The sequence below is a fragment of the Podarcis pityusensis genome (genome assembly GCF_964106645.2).
Source record: "Podarcis pityusensis genome assembly, chromosome: 15".
Lineage (NCBI taxonomy): Eukaryota > Metazoa > Chordata > Lepidosauria > Squamata > Lacertidae > Podarcis > Podarcis pityusensis.
In genome coordinates this window covers 25,688,525-25,711,201 of record NC_138040.1, presented here as the reverse complement: position 1 = coordinate 25,711,201, position 22,677 = coordinate 25,688,525, and the positions used below count along the sequence as shown (strand labels likewise).

General features: G+C 45.0%; 1 protein-coding gene across 1 annotated transcript; it reads right to left on the bottom strand.

Moving 5' to 3' along the window:
- Positions 1–368: 368 nt before the first annotated feature.
- Positions 369–22,503, bottom strand: LOC308464372 (uncharacterized protein C11orf52 homolog). The gene is made up of 4 exons (XM_080983744.1): positions 22,089–22,503; positions 9,612–9,652; positions 7,409–7,458; positions 369–5,509 (listed from the first exon to the last, which is right to left on the bottom strand). Exons 1-4 carry the CDS (start codon positions 22,115–22,117, stop codon positions 5,258–5,260), a joined length of 372 nt encoding a protein of 123 aa, XP_080839870.1. The 5' UTR covers positions 22,118–22,503; the 3' UTR covers positions 369–5,257.
- Between the last annotated feature and the right edge of the window lie 174 nt (positions 22,504–22,677).

Sequence of the window (22,677 nt, the reverse complement as noted above, 5' to 3'; positions counted from 1 at the left end):
CTTTGTCAACCCGAATTGAGAAAAAGAATGAACTAGCTGTGTTTTATACTGGCAATGCATACACAGCTGTACAGTATTCTGACAAGTTAGTGCCCAGATGCTTAGGAATAAATTCATATGACTTTGTTGTAAGATTAATACACTTCATATACACTCAGAGGACCTCTTATTCTTATTATTGCTTGACATCTTTTGCAAATGAACATTTGCATTCAGAACAAATTCTGGGACTCAACTCTAATGAGACGTGACTCAAGATAAGCCCAGGATGGAAAATAACAGTTCTGATCAATATGCCTTGATCAAATAAAATCATATACTTTGTTAAGGTGGTAAAGAGCAATCAGAAACCAGAACAATCTCCAGTGTTAACTATAAAAAATATTTATTTGCAATAATAAAATGTGCAGCCCCTAAACCCAGGAGCCAGGAAGTTCTCCATTAACTATTTCCAATATTTTTATGAACAATAATCAAATGCTGGTGGAGGAAAAATCCCATTCAAAGACAGTATCTACAGAGGTGTTTGCAGAAAGTTTCCTTTTAGTAAAACACATTTAGTTATACTGTTCATTATACAAATCATTACAATAAAATGAGAATAATTCAGGATATATACAGATTCTTTTTCTGCTTTTCAGCTTTGCTTGTGCTGAAAATAAATAGGAATAGCTTTCCTTCATATAATATTAAACAGAGTGACAAGCTGATCAGTGCTACCTTTTGCCAGTATAAGCTAGTTCAGAACTGACCTAATTCATCTTATGACCATTTAACGACTTGGATAAAGCTCAACTTTTATTCATTACTCAATGCATGCATGAAAGTAAACATCATGAGCAAGACCAAATATTTTTTAATAGCAAAACATATTGACTTCTGCCTTCTCCAGCTGTCCCCACTGTAATAAATATATGATTTTATTAATTAACTGTATCCTACCAGGATCCAGAGCAAAATTGTCTGAAGTGCAGCATGAAACTTAAGCATGTATACAGCTGTCAAGCTGAAATTAACCCACTGGAGGACAGTTTGATGCATGGATGCATAACCCTGTGTAGCACTGAGGTCACATTTCCTGAGCTACAAGCAACAGCTGATCTGCATGTCTACATTGACATGTAATTAACATAATTTAGATGGCACTAAGCCACTAGTGAGCGATACTTTGCACTTCCTCCGGATGTCATTTGTTTAAACATAGGGAAAGCACTATAGAAAATTGTTTGAAGATAAGAAACTGAAATATTCAATGCCAATTTAAGTGCATGTCCAAAGAGTCCAGCAACAAGAATACTCTGGGTTTTTTTAAATATTTGATGGCATCATAGGTTAGCCCCAGCTGAAGGTGTGGTTCATTACCAAGAAGTTACAACACTTGTGAAAATCAATTAAATAGGTATCAGTTTTGGTTGTTTATTGGAAGCCCGGGAAACTGTTTTCAAACTTCAGTTTCTCCAGCTCTGTGTCTTCTGTGGCATTAAACTTTCACTAAGCAGCCAGTGCTGTATCTTAGCGCCAGCTGAATCCTTCACTAAAGGTGACTAAAGGCTTGTTATTGTGCATCCTGATATTCAAAATCCTGAGTAAACCTTGTCGAATCATCAAACAAGATTTCCGGAAGTGCTGTTTTCACCTCTTGAATTCCAGGTGTTTTAAGTATTCCTGCTACCTTGAGAACCAGTCTATTAAAAGTGAAACGAGATTGTCAGGATTCTTGTTCAATACGTCAGGCAAAACCAATTGAGTAACTACGTACACCCATTTCTGGTCTGATCTCATTCCAATTGTTGGAAATAAACAGGAACCAGAAGCCAAGAAGGTGTGTCTGCCTGATCTATAAATCCAGTGCAAATAATAAAAATAAATTTTCCAGGTAAATCATCTTGAAACACTTCAAATGTTCACATTTCATCTATTTAGCGCCTGCTAAACAGGCAAAATTGCTGTTATTATTTCCCTTTCCCTGCAGAGCATTTGATTATTGGTTAAATACATTGCACCTCTAAAACCAGGCGTGTAATACTAGACCCATCTGCAGGCTTCTTAGAGTTCCCCTGGGCAACCAGAGATAAAATACTGGCTTTGTACAGTGAAGCACATTTGAGGACAGCGTTTATTGCTGTTACTTCACATGCAGAATATATATATAAAAAAAGCCTGAGGCCTTGCTTATCCAATTGCATCAAATGACATGGTTGGAAGACAACTTTCACATGTTCCATTTTTGTTCCGTCAACTAGATAGACAGAAGAACCAGTTTGTTTGTGATAACATAAAGTAGTCTGCAGCCAAGAGCAGAATGAGACCAGCCTCATTCACACACAACACTAATCTAAACCATGCAACAAACTGTAGGGAAAACCTTGGCCTCAGATTGTGGATAAGGAGGAAAAGACCTTAACCAAAATTCCAGGTTCGGTTGATGTGCTAAGCTGAGCATTAGTTTAGGTGCTTGTCATCCTGCATTGACATAAATAGCCAAGTGGCTCCAGTCTCCTCCTTAGCAACAGGTTTGCAATCGCATGCACCAACCAGGCCAGAGTGTAAATGTTAAGTTGTGGATGAACATATCAGTAAATAACCTCCTTTATGCTGCTTGCTAACTGACACCCCAAAGTTGTTTTCTATGAGACAGCCGTGTTGCACCCATCATAAAGGCAATTGCCTCTCTAGGGATGCAAGGCTGTGCAGAGGACTCCCCATTTGAAAGACCAGCTTGTTGATGACCAAGCCATGGCCCTGTGCCAGAGAAAGCTCCAGGGGTTATGGGGCCCTTGGGCAATCCTGCTCCGTGGCAAGGCAAGGCAAGGCAAGGCAAGGCAAGGCAAGGCAAGGCAAGGCAAGGCAAGGCAAGGCAAGGCAAGGCAAGGCAGAGGTCAGCCTTGGTTGCAGGGCTAAGTGGAGGCCGGATACTAGCCAACCGGAGGCAGGACAAGTTGAGGAGAACATCAACTGCACTCTAGGAAGTGAAAAAGTGATGGCAAACCTGCAACATGCATTCAATACAGTCTTATACCACCTCTGACACCCATGTAGCTCTGGGGCAGGTCTCCTAACAACTCTCAGTACCCATAAGGATTCTTTGGCAGACGCCATGGATGTTAAGGTGGCATAGGGAGTGCTTTACATTTAAGACTCTCCAAGAGTCTCCTACTGTGGTATGTAGCGGGAGAGCCTCTGGTCTCTGACTGGGGCCTCAGTGGGGTCTTCCGAATCAGAAGACAGCAATGCTACCTCCTCTGGCCAAAGGAACTCTGAACCCCTCAGGCTCATCAGGTAGCGGCACCTCTGGGACGTACCCTTCCCCCTTTTGGTTCAGAGTCCTTGACTTGCTCTCCTGAAGAGGAATCTGCTTTCCGGTCCCTGACACTGAGCCCCCTTCTCTGAGTTGGTCCAACTCCTCTTCAATCCCTGACATCACCACTTGCCTATTCATTTCCCCTCTCCCTCTGGGCCTGAAGCAGAAAACATCCCAAGGGCAACCGGAGTGTGATATTCCATCTTCATATCACTGTTTGTGTGGTAAAATGGGGTTGGGCAGTGTGCGAAAACAACAGAAAGGAAGAGGAGGAGTTGGACCAGCAGATGCAAGAGATGAGCTTTGTGCCACTGCTTTTCCCTGTGCCAAAAAGTAGCTATTCTACAATCATCATGAATTTGTTTTAGACCTTTTGAATTTGTACATGTTATCAAATATGCTAGAAGAATGGCAAACACCCAAAGGTCACACCTGTGCTTTCTGCCAAGGCTCCCAGTTCCACCTCTTCCCTTGAAAGGTCAAGCCCACTTTACAAGTGCCTGCACACACAAAAACAGAAGCCTTGGGAGACCTTACACTGCCTATTCTGGATGAGAAAACTAATAAGCTAATATTAGGATGTGTGAAGTTATCATTCATCACATAATGATCCTTTCACAAGACAAGTGTGTTGCATAGAAACTGGGTGCAAAAGTCACATTGTGACAACTTTTCTGCCTCAAAAACGATCAGGTAAATCAGCCCCACATGCTGTCACTGAACTTCACTGTCACAATCTGTGTACTCCATGAATAGGTGCTTACATCCGAGAAAATGTAGAACTGTTTTGCCATAGGTGGAAATAGGGGCTGAGCTTTCTGATGGCGTTGCCCACACGAACAAAACGAGCTTGTATTCCATTTAGGAAGAGGTATGTCCTGAATTTCCTACACGCAAATCACTTGTTGTAGGATTAATCTTATTGAAATGAATGTGATTATGTGGCTGAGTTGAAGACGACTCCAATGGAAAATGTTCTCGGTACATTTGTCCTGTAGTACTGTGCAGTAACATTTTTGATTATCTGTGTCCGATGAACCGAACTGAAGTCCAAAGATGCTTATGCCATGAAAAAAATGTGGTTTTTTTTTTCCTTTAAGGTGCCACAACACTCTCTTTTCTTTTCTTTTCTTTTCCTTTTTGCTGCAATATATTAACAAGGCTACTCCTCTGGATATTGTTGATTATGTTAGTACCTGCTTTCTTTGAAAAATCACTCTCACTGTGCATCCTAAACGATACTCCCCGGTTGTAATTTCACTGTGAACGTTCATAATATGTTAATGGAATCCAGTTACTATTGATCTGAGGGGGGGGGGGACATCACAAATATCTATATTTTTTAGCTCCAAAGGCACTTCCAGGCTGTTGCTATTTTAAGTGGGGATTCAATCACATTAAAGTTGATTTGCAGTTCTTTCACAAACCTACTTCCCCCCCAAAGGACTGGACTTTTTGCAATAAGGAAAGTGATGGAGAAATGCACTGAAAGTGTGGGATAACAATTGCTTGGCGCAACATCATCTAACCTCCTCACAAACAAATCAGGATGAATACCCAATAAATCACAAAAGTCACCTAAACTCCCTGCAAACAAATCGGGATGAACGCTCAACAAACGGGTCATTTGGAAGCAAACCAATATTCCAGCTGTGTCATTCTCCCCGTGTAGCTTGGTCTCCCAGTGATATCTTTATATTATAAAAAACAAAAGAGGAGAGATTCCATTAGCTTCAGAAACGTCTCTGGTCATCTTGCCCCAAATAGTAATTTTCTTGGCATGCTTGGGGAAATGTTTTTGCTCCCGTTACAGCAGTTTCCCCTTATCAGATGCAGCCGAAAGGTGACATACACCCTTCTTAGGTGTTCACCAGCCAAGGAAGTGGAGACACAAAATCCACAACATCTTGGTCTGAGAGATGCTTCTGTTGTTGGATAGCAAGAAAGGTTCAGCTCTTACACCAGAGTGCCATTCTTACTGTCATACTTCAGTGTAGCCCGGGGGAAGTTGAGGGTGGCATATTCTGTAGTGTTCTGGGACTGGAACGTCTTCACCTCTTCAGCTGAGCGCTCCCGTATTTTGCTGAAGACCTGGATGTCTGCATAATGCACACTGCTGTCGTCGCGCTTCATGCTCTTTGGCTTGCTCACGGTGGCATAGACTGGGAACTCAGACACGTCGTCATAAACGGGCCCAACATCCATTCCCTTCAGAGAGAGAGAGAAAGGGGAAGATATTGAGGAAGGCAAATCTCTCTGAAGCAAGCTCAGCCCAATGAATGTTGGTGCATCAGGCAGAAAACCCATATTGCACCCCTGTTGCATTATATTCACTCCATATTTTTAATGTTAGTTTATAAGGGAAGGACCACAGGTCAGTGATGTGGCACCTGCTTTACATCAGAAGGTCTTAGGGCCAACCCACAGCATCTACAGGTAGGACTGGAAGAGGCTCACAGTCTGGAACCCTAGAGAACACTCCCTGTCAGTAAATGCAATACAGTGGTACCTTGGAAGTTAAATGAAATCCGTTCCGGAAGTCCATTTGACTTCCAAAACATTTGGAAACCAAAGCGCAGCTTCTGATTGGCTGCAGGAAGTTCCTGCAGTCAGTCGGAAGCTGTGGAAGCCCCGCTGGACGTTCAGCTTCCAAAAATAGTTTGAAAACAGAACACTCACTTCCGGGTTTTGATCATTTGGGAGCCAAGGCATTTGAGATCCAAGGTACGACTGTACTGGGTTAGGCAGACCAATAGCCTGACTCCGTTTATGGTAACTTCCTATTCCTGTTTTACTGTTTTAAAGGGGTTTTATTGTGTAGTCTAATTATGCATGCTCGTACAGTGGTGCCTCGCAAGACGAAATTAATCCGTTCCACGAGTCTCTTCGTCTAGCGGTTTTTTCGTCTTGTGAAGCAACCCTATTAGCGGCTTAGCGGATTAGCGCTATTAGCGGTTTAGTGGCTATTAAAGGCTTAGCGGCTTAGCGGCTAAAAGGCTATTAGCGGCTTAGCGGCTTAGAAAAAGGGGGGGGAGCGAAAAAAATCGCAAGACTCGCAAGACTTTTTCGTTTTGCGAAGCAAGCCCATAGGGAAATTCGTCTTGTGAAGTGCATCGAAAAACGGAAAACCCTTTCGTCTAGCGGGTTTTTCGTCTTGCGAGGCATTCGTCTTGCGGGGCACCACTGTATTTTAATGTTATGTGCAATGGGATTTTATACAAGAGAGAACAGCTCAGAAACCGGTTTGGGCTTTAAACAATATATAATATAATAAATAATTACATGGGGCACAATCCACTGGAAAATTCTTCTGCTTGAGCCCCATTGAACATAGGGGGCTGCCTTATACTGAGTCAGACCATTGGTCCATCTAGCTCAGTACAGTCAACACTGACTGACAGCAGCTTCCCTGGATATCAGACAGGGATAGTCTCAGCTTTCCTTAGAGACACTGGGGATCGAACCTGGGACCTTCTGCATGCAAAGCTAGTGTTCTGTCACTGGGCTAGAAGAGAGCTGCTTTTGCTCCATTGAGTCTGTCTTACTAGCACCAGGCAGAGTCTTACTAACACCAGAGCAAACACTTTCATTATTCCAGATTAATTACTCCAGAATTATACATCAACCCATGGTAATGCATTCACAATTATTGATGACTTCAGAATTGCAGTTAAACATACATCAGGATCATAGAAGTTGGATGGGACCCCGAGGGTCTTCTTGTCCAAACCCCTGCAATACAGGAATCTCAGATAAAACATCCATGAGATGTGGCCATCCACCCCCTGTGTAAAAACCTCCAAGGATGGATGAATGCACCAAAGTAGATGCATTGTGTTTGTATGGTTAAAAATGGCCTGAATTGAGCACACTCACAAATTGACTAGGCTCATGAAGCTGCACTCACAGCACTGCAACTCATATGCCTGTGTGGCCTCTTGTGTGTATGAATTAGGGCCAAGAATGGAGTTATAAGGCTGATCCAATAGGCACTACTTCAACTCAAAGTAACACGGCACTGAATCAGTAACATACTTTAGGAGCTTGTGCCATTGGTAGCAAAGTATTTTGCAATTGGTAGCAAAGTCTTTTCAGAGGCAGTTTTACCTTCTTGCTCTCTGGGTGCTGCTGGGTGCTTGACTTAATGATTCTTGTACCTGCGGAAGAAACAGCTGATATTTAGAGAAGCAGCATAGCTCGTACTAAACAATGATGGGAGAGGCTAAATTAGAACATGATGACTCCAGCAGAATCCTATTAATGTAAGTTTGTTTTTAAAACAGCAAGTTGCTAGACCCCATGAGTTTACAAACACCTCCAAAAATATGTAGGCACTGTGAGGTTTCCAGTAGGCTTCCGGAAATAGAATTATTCTATCCACCCAGGCACCAGGACGTTCTTCCTCAACATGTGTTCTGAAACAGCGTCATCTCACAAATACAAATCCTTAATTGTTTTTGAGGGAGGAATGAGACCCCAGCCCCACTATAATTGCTGCAACCAAAACAAGCTAAAAAAAAGCTCAGCAGAAGAGTAAGATTCTGCTGGTAAAACACATGAAAATTAAGAGCAGGGGTGCAAAATCGTGTTGTTTTTATTGTCAGCCTCAGACTGTGGGCGCTCAAGTCAGAGCACCTGAGTCTCTTGTGTGTGAAAGTCAATAGGACTTCAGCTATTATTCAGTTATTTGAACACCAAAGAGATCCAGCGCTGAGAGTGAGCCCCCTTCACTGCGACCTTTGCTAATTTTTAACCCAGAGTGAACACATGACCTTCTCCCATGAGAAAGCCCAGATCTGTTCCTTTGGCAGAAAGCTTCCCACGAAGCACTGGGGTACAGACGACCACAGTGGTTAGTGGCCATAGCAACATCTAGCAGAAGGAATGTAACAGTGGAGTTTTCCTTTCAAGTCCTCCAAGAAACCTAGGAACATTCTGTTTATTCCTCTCTGCTAACTTTGCTGTTTGTCAAGCGATGTGTTTTGCTAGGCCAGGGCCGCACTGGGCAGCCAGGTAGCAATTCTGTTTATTGTTCTTGGCTCCTGCTTGCTTTTAGGAAGGATGTTTTCAGCTCTAAGCCCAAAGTCTGAATTTGGATGTTTCTTTGTCTCCATGTTGATATACGCCTGGTGCACACATAACATTCTAGTTCTGAAAACACCCTGTTTCCAACTGCCCTTAAAGTATTACCCAATCCTGTTCCCGTTTTCTGTTGTTGTTGTTGTTTCTTACCCACCCTTCACCATAAGGTCTCAAAATGGTTAAATGCAATTTTAAATTCAATATTACAGACCCTCCAAGTGTCACTATTTTCCAGGGACAGTCCAGGATTTACAGAAGCCATCCCAGTTTCTGACTTGATCCCAGAACTTCCCACTTTTCCTTAAGACATCTCTATTTTCATCAGAGAAATGATGGAGGGTATAGAGCTATGCAACCCGCCAAGCCAAGCTGATAAATAACTATACAACCTTTAGAGGACACCAGTATAGGGAAGGTTTTTTTTAATAAAAAAAAAGTTTAATGTTTTATTATGTTTTCATATATGTTGGAAGCTGCCCAGAGTGGCTGGGGAACCCAGTCAGATGGGCAAGGTGTAATAAAATTATTATTACTATGGAATAGGACGTCCCTATTTTCCTCAGAGAAATGTTGGAGGGTATGATATTAAAAACAGTTTAGAACAAATTACAGTCATAGAAATAGGGTTATATATATTTATGATCAGTGTGTCTTCAGCAGAAACTACATTTCATAACACCTACACACCGCTCGATTGTGAGGGGAAAAACCTCAAAGGGGTTTACAAAAAAGACAAAACAATTAAAATGAACGCTAAACATTTTAGCTTCTTAACATTGCAGCTGCTGCACTGTACTCTGGACTGCCAATAATCTATTTTTGGGCCATTCTGTTTTAGTAGCATATCATTAACACACACACACACAAAGGCATTCTCCCTGCTTCATGTGGTTCTTGGATCAAATGGAGGGCAACCTATTGTACATTAATGCAGCACATAACAGTGTAGAGCAGTGTAGCCCAGGAACATGTGGCCCTGCATATATTTTTCGACGTTCCCAGGCAGTTGTCCCGTTGATCGCTAACAGAATCCCTTGAAACCAATAGGACTTGCTTCCAAGTAAACCTGTTTAGAACTGTGGTGTGACTAGCTGAGTATTTCAGGGTTGTAGGCAGGAGACAAGAGGGTGAAACACCTGGGATTGAGCTTAAAAAATCTGGTAAAGAAGCCACGTTCCAGGTCATTCCAGGTCTTGCATATAAAAAATGTTTGCAGAGGATTATTTACCTGGCTTTTCTTTTTTCCGCTTAAATGGCGAAGGGCAGTTCCTGAAATAAAAGAGACAGAGTTGCATGAAATTCAGAGGGTCTTTAATCCTCTAATGGCGCACTGATCAGTACTTGATAAAGATGTATTGATCCACAGCCTGCCACAAAATGCTGCAGAGTGGAATACTTCAATTTTCTGGTTCTCACCCTCATCTGTCAGTCAGCATTCCATGCCCACTGAGCATGCTCAGTCTTCGTCGGGTTTGTAAAAAGTGCTGGGACGAAAAGAAAACTGCTCAGAAACAGAGCTTTTAAACCCAGACCTGTGCCTAGAAAATCGGCATGAAAGGAAGTCTGGATGAGCCCTAACTGGCGATTTGAGCCCTTGTCTCCCAGGTTTCAGTCTGATGCTCCAACCATTACACCACCCTGCCTCTCATTGGCTGTAACACGACTGGTGCTCTAGATTTCAGCATTGCCACCAGCAGAGGGGAGAGATACCAACTTGTTATATGGCTAGCTAAAGAATGGAAAAATACCAGGGTGGGTTGGGGGACAGAGAGAAAGGAGGTGCGGCTGTGGGGAGCCTGTTGCTAAGATACCCGCCTAAAAACTCATTTTTCCATGGAAAGGGTTGGAAATGCCGAGAGCTCCTGGGCAGGGAGCCACAGCTGGCAGCTCTGTGACCTTCTTCAGAAACAAACACCCGGCTCTCGTAACATGCCTCCCCTCCTCCAGCCAGAAGCCATGGGGCAGCACGCAGACCGAAGGCATTGTACAGTCAGCAAGCACACACTGGCTGGCTTATGGAAAGAGAAGAGAATGGACCCTGTTCAGTACAGACCACCCCACCCGTCCTCTTCCCAAAGCTGGACATTGTCCTTTGCTACCAGTGAGGACGCCTGCTCTCTTTCCCATGAATAAGAAAGTTGTTTCGCAGCTGTATTTTGCTTCCATGTGATCCAGTACTTGTTTGCCCTTTCTGTGCTTTTATGGAGCCTAAAACTAATGTTGAACTGGAGCATTTTGTTTCTCGTTTTCTGCCAGAGGTTTTTCCCCCAGGGCGGAGTTAGTGATTAGATCAGCCACATGTTTTGGAATGCATCTCCCATAAGCCCTAGCCAGGATGATTTTGCTGGCTGATGGGAGTTGTAGTCCGCAAGCACAGTTAAAATAAGTTGTGATCCCATAAGGCATGGTTCCTTGTAAAAGTTTGTTTCACATAATGGTTTGTTGCCAAAAAACAAACAAACCATGGTTACTCTGCGTGGCTGAGTTCAAATGTCCAAACAAGCCATACTTTAGCCAAACAAATCAGGGCATAGCATCATGTCTGAAGCATAGCAGCTCATTTACATGAGTAGGGCTGCCATACGTCTGGATTTTCCCGGACATTACCAGGATTTCAAAGGAGGAATTGACGTCCAGGGGAAATTTCTTGGATCTTAAGCAGCAATATATATAATATGGCAACCCTAACCTAAGAGTAAGCTGCACCAAACTCAATGGGATTTGCTTCTGAATAAATATGCATAGGATTCCATTCTGAGAGTGGTATCCATTGGTGGTATCCATTGGGACTGGTAGGGCGAAAGGCAGAGAGGCCAATATAGGCAGAGCCAGAACCAATGACACACAGAGCCAACTAATTCTACTTTTGCCCCCATCCTCTTTCCTGCTGACATCTACAAGGACAGCACTGGAACTCAGGGGGAAGAAACTGACTAGCAGTGGCTCCCTGCTAGACAAGTAGGCAGGCAAGGGCTGGCTGAGGATGGACTGAGGTTGGTGGGGCAGTACCCCATTCATTCACCCAAAAGGACTGCACTGCAGATAAAATCCATTCTGCCTCATTTTCCAAAGTGTTTTCTTTCCCTGCTGCAAGTCCAGAGACTTACGTCAGGGGTCAGCAAACTTTTTCAGCAGGGGGCCGGCCCACTGTCCCTCAGACCTTGTAGGGGGCCGGACTATATCTTGGAAAAGAAAAAAATAATAATGAATTCCTTTGCCCCACAAATAACCCAGAGATGCATTTTAAATAAAAAGGCACATTCTACAAACACGCTGATTCCCGGACCATCCGCGGGCTGGATTTAGAGGGCTATTGGGCCGGATCCGGCCCCCGGGCCTTAGTTTGCCTACCCATGACTTACGCTATCTTCTTGTAATGCAAAGAGCAGATGGAGCATCATGAAAGACCCACAACTCTACTGGCCATCTTTCCACTCCGGCACCAACTTGTTCATTTCTCTGTTCTGCCAAGGCCTGGGCAGTGCAATTAAAATAGCTCGGCTTTAAATATAATCATTGGCATCCTAAGCCTGTTTCCTAAGAAATACAAGGCCCCTGTATCATTTTTCAGAGCTGCTTTTCTCTTGTATCGGTTGGCAGAGAGGAGGGGTGTTTTAACAAGCTGCCCCGCAGGCGTTGGCTATTCTGAGGCTGTCTGCGGGCTAATCCCCGGCTCGTCCGTCCAAAGGCATCTCCAAGCTTCTGCTGGATCAGACAGAATTAGAATGGACAAGGATGGGAGAGAAGTCTACAGCAATGAGGCTGCTCCCTCTCTCTAAACCAAATACAAAATGTTCCTGAAAAATCTTGCCCTTTGAGACTTAAGCCCTAACCCTCACAAACCACTTTTTCCCACAGCTACGCAGAACTACTTGATCACAGTTGTCCATGTATTGGTAACCTGCAGGCTGGATTACCGCAATGTGCTCTGTGTGGGGCTATCCTTGAGGCTGGTCCAGGGGGATGCCGCTGGTTTAAAACCAAGCAGCTAGGCTGCTTGTTGGGACAAACTTCCACCAGCAAATACCACCTTGTCTATTGGCTACCAACCTGCTATGAGGGCTAAGCTCAAGGTTTAGGTACAGTGGACGCTCGGGTTGCAAACGTGATCCGTGCGGGAGGCACGTTCGCAACCCGCAGCGCCGTGTCTGCGCAGGAGTGGGGCACGATTTGGTGTTTCTGCGCATGCGCGAGTGCCAAAACCCGGAAGTAACCCATTCCGGTACTTCTGGGTTCGGCGCTGTGCGCAACCCGAAAACGCACAACCTGAAGCATCTGTAACCTGAGGTATGACTGTCCTAACATGTAAGGCCGTGTACAGTTTGGGGTCAGGTTATTTGAGAAGCCGTCTTAACCCTTACCTACCCAGTAGTGATAGGTCATTGCATTCTGCAGAAGAGATTATCCCCCCAAAAATATCAGAGGACCACTCAATACTATTTTTCTAGAAAAAGAGGCGCCGGAACTCATCATGAATACCTTCCTTGTTCTCTTATACAGTAATGGCAATGGTGTCCACCTGACACTTGCCAGAACCAAGTTCCAGCCAGTTCTGGCTGGGGGAAAACCTGCCCTGGGCCCACTTCACAGCAACTCAGGTTGGGACTGCCCCTGTTTTGTGGAACAGCATCTCTTAAGATACGACAGGCGCCTGCTATCAGTCCTTTTCAGAAATAAACGGAAGACGTGTTTGTTTCAATACGTTTTTCCAGTTGGGTGAAATGGTCTCTGGCCTCAGGTGTTTATTCTGTGTTGTTTCTAAACCTGTATTACATTGTGCTTTCTCTACTTTAAAAAAAAATAAAATGCTTAAGGTATTTTTATTGTATGTTTGCAAATCACCATGAGCCTCATGGGAAATGCAATTCATAAACAAAATAGATAAGCGATTACAACCTCCAGCTGTTTCCACTATGCAAACATGGTGCAAAGTTCCTTTTGTACAATCAACAGCATTTCTCCATCTCTTGCGCTAAATTTCCATGCTGCACTCTAGCTACTCCAGGGCCTTGTCAAAAAATATTAATATTCTGCAACTCAGCTGGGGGTGGGGGCTAGATTCAGCCCCTCTTTCCTCCATCTAGCTGCTTATTAAGTGGGATAGTAATCTCCACTGGTTGCTTGTATCTCATAACTTTACATGTCCTGGAATGCAATTTTCCTTCTTCATGGGATTTTGACAAATAGAGAGATAAACTTAGGTCCTATGGAAATCAATGGGACAGGTTAATAATGGCATAAATAAAGTCCCATTGTTTCAATACAAACTAAGTGCAACCAACTTCTTACTTGGATTTAGCTCACTGTTATTTCAAATCACCAGCTCAATTAATTATGATACCACTTCAGTCCATTAGAAGTTTTTGAATCAATTAATCTAACTGATCAGATGCACACTCCAGCCCTGATGGCAATAGATGCTGAAGTACTCTGAGCACTCTAAAATGCTACATAAATGTTAAGTATAATTATTACTCCTACTGCATTATCTGTGGAAGAGAGTGGCACTGTTAAGCAGAAATTATGTTTCAGCCAGCTTGCCTTGTACGGCTCAGTTAAAGATATGGGAAACTCAAACTGATTAATTTGTTGTTGTTTGCTGTTTAGTTATTTAGTCGTGTCTGACTCTTTGTGACCCCATGGACCAGAGCACACCAGGCACTCCTGTCTTCCACTGCCTCCCGCAGCTTGGTCAAAACTCATGTTAGTAGCTCTGATTAATTTATACTTACTTATAAACACACACACACAAGCATCCTTTTCTCCTTCAGGGTAGCTCTGCCACTCTTTGTGCAATTCAGAAAACCAGCAAAATGGGGCCTTTGATCAGGGGTGGAGAGGTGGGGAGTGAGAGCACAACTAGCAACCTGTTTGCAAAATATTTCCTCCCGCTGAGTAAAACACCCTGCTCAGGTGGGACAAAAGAGAGCAGTGAAGAAGACCCCTTTGTGTAGGCAAGACACAAAGCCTTGGAGTCCCACTTGACTCCACCAGAAGCACTTCAAAGCGGCAGCAGCTCAGTCAAATGGGGCTTTTGAAGCAGGGCCAGATTTAGATGAAGAGAGCCCTAGGCTACTCCACTTATGAGGGCCCCCCCATCCCCCACCCTCACAACTAGAAGAAAATGGAAGAGTGTTATAAACAAATTTGAGTGGAGACAAGGATGATGACGGGTATTTAAAATTCTACAATTCACAATTTCTCCTCCAAAGGACATAAGATATTATTGTTAAATACCATGGTGATTTTTAAAAATGCATAAAATTAACACTGAAAAACTTTTGCAATAACTGAACTTTGTAAACCTTTTGTGGCCTGGGCAGGCCTGGAACTAGTTCCCATGTCTTGTTCCTCTCTAAGGAATCAAGTTCAGCCTTCATGGCATTTAACCATGGCTCAGCATCCTCTGAGGTTAAACTTTGGACCTCTTGGAAGCTTGAAGGTTCCCAAACTTTCTCTGAGCTACTAACAACAGCTGTATCTGCTATGGTTGTTTTAGCAAACTCTTCAGCATACCTTTTGGGTGGTTTACCCTTTGTCACCCTTTCAGATCTGCATACTATACACCAGTCTTCCATGTTAGGCTTCTACTCTTTAGGAGAACGCTGGGCAGGCCACAGGCCTGGGCAGGCTGGGCTGTCCTCTTATATACCTGCTGGGATTGACAAGGCATCTGACCCTCACCTGAATCTCATAGCTCTCCTGTAGCTGCCTCTGATTAGTTATCATGTAACTCTTCGGGGAAATAATTAGCATCACACGTCATGTGCATGGAAGTTGCCGAACCAATTAACCAGCTAGAAAGATTACTGTTAATAGCACCAGTTTTCCTATAACTTGATATTCCTGGATAGTTTTGATGAACTGCAAAAGCATTTTTAGTTTGTTTTCTGTTGCCACCCTGGAACTTTTCTTTATTGTGCCACTTTGTTTTGTACGATTCCTTGCAAATGAAGGAAAACAGCTTTTCTGCTTGTATATGTTGATAATATAATTTTGGTGACTAAGGACAAACAAGATTGTACAAAAACAAGACTGGGTGCAGGCCTGGCCAGGACATAGGCGTCCTGACTGTGACAAAGGTGACCTGTGTGCTTGCTTGATTAACAGCTGTTGGGAACTTCAAGGTCCCTGCTCTCCCTTCTTATGGTCTTTGTACTGGACCTGGAGACTCCAATAGAGAGCATTCCATGTCAAGAAGGAGGGCAAGTGGGCACTCTATCAAATGTCAGGACAGGAGTTACACTGAGCAGGGCCTTTTCACTGGTGGTGCCCATTGTATGGCTCGCTCTTCCCAGGCCTGATCTCTTTTGGCCAGTATTTTGGAGCTTTATAATTTAGGAAGACTTTGGAAGAACTGGTTGACAAGTCTTATCAGTTGCTGATGTATGAGCAGATTTTATTTGCTGCTATTCTGGGCTTCTGGTGCACCAGGGTTTACACCAGCATAATAGAGTTGGCCAGGATGCCAGAAGGGATACAATTTACGAGCTTTCTCCATTATCTGCACAGCAGGGGGTGTTCAGTCAACAGTGCAAAGGCTGAGCTGAAGCATTCCCTGCTGGTTACCTGCTTTCAGCAATAGGGGTCGCTGTTTGGTAGTACCCAATTGGTTAGCTGTCAGATTCTAGAGCTCCCTATTGGTGGCTCTTAGGTAATTCACAAAATACAGAGTCCATTCATAAAACACCGTGTTCATTCATAAAGCAGCAACATAAATCTCCATTGCTACATATTGGGTGTATATTTCAGCAGTTGAACTTACAGGTTTATGGCCATGCTGTGGTGTAGTGCTTATGCAACTGTGAATAAAAGGTGGCTGAGGTCATTGTCTTGGGGTTTGGGGGGGGAGAGGTGACAAAACTGATTTCCAATATGTGCCCCCCCTTATTTCCATAACAAGTCCTTAAGTCTATACTCTGAATGGTGACACCAGGGACCTAGAAAGTGCAGGGCTTGTCCGTCCAACCCCTGCACAGTCTCATCAGGGCTGACCTTAAGGCAGTTGGAGCAACTGGGCCAAATTGGGCCCTGTGTGCTGCTCCTAAGGAGGCCCTTGCACCAGGGCAATCTAGATGGATTTTATTTATATCTATAAGATTTTGCAGACTTTGGCTGTGAACTGGGGCCCTACAAGAAAAAAAAATTCAAGTTGCGCCCCACTGCGTCAAATTAGGCCCCACTGGCCAGCCCTGAGTCTAATAGTTGCTGGGCCTTAGTTGCCCTGCCCTTGCATGAAGCCTCGGGTTTACACTTTTGGGAGAGGGGAGACAGCTGCACTGGGGAGCGGGCAGGCTGGCAAGGCCCCCTAGATTTAGAGGCGTGAGTTGCCCTGCCCTTGCGTGAAGTCTTGGGTTTGCAATTTTGGGAGAGGGGAGACTGCCCGCTGGGGAGCGGGAGGGCTGGCGAGGCCCCCTAGATTTAGAGGCCCTGGGCTTCAGCCTACTTAGCCTATACATAAATCCGGCACTGGTGGGGAGACGAAGGGCCCACCCACACTTTCAAAACCTGGGTCCAAGAAGTTGTGTGTTTGTGTGCTTCTGCTGCTTTCCTCAGTAAAGTCGACTGTTTACTGCTGAATCGGAACAAACGTAAATCCACAGAAAACCCAATTGACATTTGCTCTGATTCAGCGATTGAATATCAGATTTTACTAGGGAAAGTGGTGGAGCCAAAAGACACCCCCCCCAAAAAAAAAAACTTCTCAGACCTGAAATCACTTTCAAGGGAGAAATGAAAGTGTAGATGGGGCCCTGAATGTAGCAAGAGCTCCAGGGAACACTGAGTTCCAAGATTCCCACCAAAGCACCTTTCTGTTGAAAGATTTCAGGCAGAAAGAGCAACAGGAGCCATTGTGGACTGGAGTCTGCAAAATCATGGGGGGGGGGAATACCTTGCAATCTAGGAGCAATTTTTAAAAAGTCAGTTTCTAGTCCTCATTACTTATGGAGATAGAGGGGGAAACTCGGAGGCATGATTCTGCTTAAACTGCTCTCTAAGAGAGACATTTGTTCCTGCTTTCTAGTGTTCTGGCCCACACGTTCAAAAACTGTAAAACAACCGACAAGCACATTACTTGTTTTTAGAACGGCATTTGCGCCATATGTTGAAAGCACTCTTATACCATTTTAAGTGTCACAGCTTCCTCCAAAGAATTCTGGGAACTGTAGTTTATTAAGGCTCTCCTAACTCTTTAAGTACCCAGTAGATATGTTTAAAACAAAGCTAAAACAAACCAGATACTCATGACAAAAGCCCATTTTTCCAGCTGTGTTGCCATTCATAAAGTACACAGTCAAATTTTTGATGGAGGTGCTCAGCAGGAGTCTGAAATGTCTTCTCAAGCCTAGCAGACCAGGCCAAAATATCTGAATCCCAGCTGCTGGGAATCACAAGAGAGGATTCAGGTCCAGCTTGTAGGCTTCCATTTTGAGCATCTGCTTGGCCACTGTGAGAACAAGATGCTGAGCTGTGATGAGACTTTGGTCTGACCCAGCAGGCCAGGCTCCTCTTAGGTTCTATTCAGAACCACCTGAACAGAAAACGTTGTCCTTAACCTCAGGAACAGGGCTGGGGAACCGGTGGCTTGCCAAATGCTGTTGGACTCCCAAGTTTCAACATCCTTGACCATTGGCTATATTGGCTTGGGCTGATGGGAAACAAGGCACCATTCACAGTGTTATGTACTGAAGTTCTCACCCTGGGCCAGCAGGGGGATACTGTAGATAGTTTTCACTCAGGTCCACATATGCAAATAAGGGATCGAAAGTGACGTTCAGTGATTGGATAGTTACAGAAAATGGTTACTGTTGCGTTCTAGTGGAGCTCTATTTAAGCAGGCTAGCTGAACCCTTCAGTTCAGTTCTGGCCTGTGAATAAACAAGAGCTGTTTGAAGAATCGCTGTGTCGTCTGATATGTTCACCCACAACTTAACACACAGGTTCCCCAGCCTTGCCCAAGGGGGATTCCCAGATTGCTAGCAGCCCTGTATAGGGAAGCTTTCTAAGGTGTAATGTTTTATTATGTTTTTATATATGTTGGAAGCTGCCCAGAGCGGCTGGGGCAAACCAGCCAGATGAGTGGGGTACAACTAATAAAATTATTAATTATTATTACTATTATTATTATTATTATTATTATTTATTATTTATTATCTGTTCTGCAGTTATCCAGCATGTGCTTTTGCTGACCCACCCACCACCATTCCATTTCCCACTTGCAGTCAAGAGAAGCCCTTTCTCTTTGTGATGTTGATCTCATCTTCACATTCACAGAAGGGATGGGTGAATCTGATCTGGGTTTTTTCCCTTTTAATTTTCCCCTGTTGCCCCAAACTGGCTTTGAAAAGCCCTGCAGAGAGGTCACAGCTACGCCATACATTTAAAGCACATATGGCTTCTGCCAAATAGTCCTGGGAACTGTAGCTTAACACCTACACCCACGAAGCAATGATTCCCCACCATGCTTAACAAATTACGGTTCCCAGGATTCTTTGGGAGAAGCCACCTCCTTTAAATTTGTGGCGGGGATGGCTCCACAAGCGTCTGTGAGAAGTTGGACTCCTCACAGCAGAGGCTCAGGGAGCCAGTGTGGTGTAGTGGTTAAGAGCCATAGACTCGTAATCTGGGGAACCAGGTTCGTGTCTCCGCTCCTCCACATGTAGCTGCTGGGTGACCTTGGGCCAGTCACACTTCTCTGAAGTCTCTCAGCCTCACTCACCTCACAGGGTGTTTGTTGTGGGGGAGGAAGGGAAAGGAGAATGTTAGCTGCTTTGAGACTCCTTCGGGTAGTAATAAAGCGGGATATCAAATCCAAACTCTTCTTCTTCTTCTACTTCTTCTTCATCATCATCATCTTCTTCTTCTCATTTGATAGGTGCCCGCAGACCAGTGGTTTGGTGGTAATCAAATTCTGAAAGGCTCCCTGTTTGCTAGTATGTGTGCTTGTCGTGAAAATAACACTGGAAGTTGCGTGCGTCAAACCAGATATCCCAGGTGAGAACATCGGGTGTTTGTGTGTGTGTGTGCTTTTTTAAAAAAATTAAGGACCAAGTTGAAAATCCACCAACAAATCTAGACAACTTTTCACCAGGAAATAACTCTGCAGTTCTCTCTCCACTAGATGATGCTATTTCTCTGTTCGACCACAAACCATTAGCGTCACAGCAAAACCGAAAATCAATACTTCTGTTACACAGTGAGCCTTCTCTCCTCTTGCTCAAAGCAGTCTTTCAGACAGCGGCCACACCGCAGACTGGGCTCTCCCCACCCACACTCCCAATGTAGGAGATCCTTCCACCTGCCATAAAAGGAATCTGCTTCTTTCTGCTGCTGCTTCTATTACTGTATTTACTCAGTATCAGATGCTCACCTTTTTATACCCAAATTACGTTGTGAAAATTGAGGTGCGCATTAGATTCAATGGCACATTTACATTCACCAGCAAATACTTTTTTTTTGTTTCAAGGTTCTGAAAATTGAGGTGCGCATTAGATTCGATGGCGCATTAGACTCAAGTAAACACGGTATACAGTGGTACCTCAGATTAAGTACTTAATTCTTTCCGGAGGTCCGTACTTAACCTGAAACTGTTCTTAACCTGAAGCACCACTTCAGCCAATGGGGCCTCCTGCTGCTGCCACGCCGCCGAAGCACGATTTCTGTTCTTATCCTGAAGCAAAGTTCTTAACCTGAAGCACTATGTCTGGGTTAGCGGAGTCTGTAACCTGAAGTGTATGTAACCTGAAGCGTATGTAACCCGAGGTACCACTGTATAGGAGGCAAAATAAATGGGGACTGCTAGGGAGATTCCTCCCCAGAATGGAAGGACTATAGCTCAGTAGAACAGCATCTGCTTTGCATGTCAAAGGTCCTAGTTTCAATCCCCAGTGGTATGTCCAGGTAGGGCTGGGAGAGACCCCCTGCTTGAAGCACTGGAGAGCTGCTGCCAGTCAGTGTAGACAATACTGAATTAGATGGACCAAAAGGCAGCTTCATATGTTGCTAGATCACACCAAACTACTCTCATTTGCGACTCAACTTTTCCCTTTTTTAAAGGGAAATTCCTTTATTCCGAATAGGATTCCTCGCAAGAAAAGGGAAAAGTTGACAGCTATGGACTCCATAGGCTGAATGAATTTTTGGCACCCTGAGCTTAGGTTCTCAAATGCCCAAATAGTGGTTAAGGTAAAGGTAAAGGGACCCCTGACCATTAGGTCTAGTTGTGACTGACTCTGGGGTTGCGGCGCTCATCTCGTTTTATTGGCCGAAGGAGCCGGCGTACAGCTTTCGGGTCATGTGGCCAGCATGACTAAGCCGCTTCTGGTGAACCAGAGCAGCGCACGGAAACGCCGTTTACCTTCCTGCCAGAGCGGTACCTATTTATCTATTTGCACTTTTACATGCTTTCAAACTGCTAGGTGGGCAGGAGCAGGGACCGAGCAACGGGAGCTCACCCCATTGCGGGGATTCGAACCACTGACTTTCTGATCGGCAAGTCCTAGGCTCTGTGGTTTAACCCACAGCGCCACCCAGGTCCCCATAAATAGTGGTTGGAACCCCCTAAAAGAGAATGGCTGAGTGACAACCGGGATGTTCCTAGTTCGAAAGTCGCCCAAAGTCAGTGGCATTAGGCACAGCACTCTTTCCTAGCCTCACCACCTCATCTGCAATATATGGAAAAGAATGGATTTCTTTTCAATAATTAAACTGTTGGGGGTTTTCAGGTTGTTGTTCCATACTTTCTGCAGATTAACACACTGGATTCTCAAGTGGCTGTCGATCCAACAAGGATTGCCAACTGACCCCCCACCCTCGGTCAGCTCTTATGTTTTTAACTGTTGCCTGATATATAGAGTAAAGCTTTTTCTCAGCATGGAGATAATAAACACAACTGTCTATTAAAGGCAAGACAAAACTGCTGCTAAGGTAACAGGAGCGGCAACAGGTGGGAAAAGTTGGCAGCCTGCTAGCCTTCCTCTGAGTGGTTAATTTTTAAAAGGGGAGGTGCCAGTACTCCAGCCTGCCCATCAAACTTATACACATTGACCTCCTATAATCTAGTACAGGGATGGGGAACCTGCAGCCGTCCATCAGCTGCATCAGCTAGCAGGGCCAATGGCTGGGGATGATGGGAGTTGTAGCCCACCAACATCTGGAGAACCACAGGTGCCAGCCCACCCCCCAGCCAACCTGGTATGTATGGGCTAGTGGCAGCTCTCATTGGGACAGGCAGCAGACCCTGTACGTGCTCAGCAAATAAGTCTCAGGGTTTTGACAATGAATTAGCTTCTGCGTAGGGCTGAGCCCTCTTGACACCTGTCTCCAGTTAAGCTCTGCCTCCTTTGGAGAAGTGGAAGCCGCTCCAGGAGGATCTCTCTGTATCTTGCCTGCAAAAGCATTTAAGGCAGATCAGGAGACAGGCAATCTCCTCCTGTGGATGTGAAACCTGGAACGCTTCCATCCTTCCCCTAGTCGATACCAGGTGCTGCCCGGGTGGCTCTGCTCCCGGCCACGGGGCTGAGGAGGATGGTGGTGGCACCAGCTAGAAGAACCAGCCAAGCTCTCCAGACCCGGCAGGGAAACACCACCTCTCCCTCTCTTTAACACGACGCTGGTCTTCTTCGTAGCCCTGGGCTGCCCCCAAGAAGCGCTCCCTCCCTCTTTGCCCAGCTCCCAAGCAGCAAGCCGGCCCCAGCTAACTCACCAGACGCAGCAGCAGCACTGGTTGCCCATTTCGCTCTCTGGAGGGGGAAATCTTGCCTTTCTGGAGAGGAGAACCTCACTGGAGCACAGGGCGCCCGCATTTCCTGGTTCCCTGTTCAGCCCCTGGCAGATCCAATCCAAGGGAGTGTCTGGATCATGGACGTGTCAGGTTTCTCCCTCCATCAAGGAAGGCAAAGCTGTGTGTGCCATCTACTGGACAGAAGATCTCCCGAAGGCAGCGGCGGCGGAGTCTGCTGCTGTCGCTGCTCCTCTCCCAGCTGCTCTGCTTCTCCCCCTTGACTCTCTGCCTTGCTGGCTATGGAGTTGGTGGCAGCTTGAGTTATAGGAGTTAGTTGCACAATGGCTTTTGGGCTCCTCACATCTGCTCGGAGCATCATGCCCAGGACATTCAGCTCTCCACCGGAAGAGCTGAAGGGTGAGGAATCTGGCAGGCGCACGCAGAAGGAATCACATCCATATGGACGGATGCGCAGATTTTGATTTTCAAAAATATTTCCAAACTTCCAGTGGGGTGAGGAGCCGACTTGCCTGTGGTTTCAGGCTTGTCTTATTCTCATGCAACATTTCGC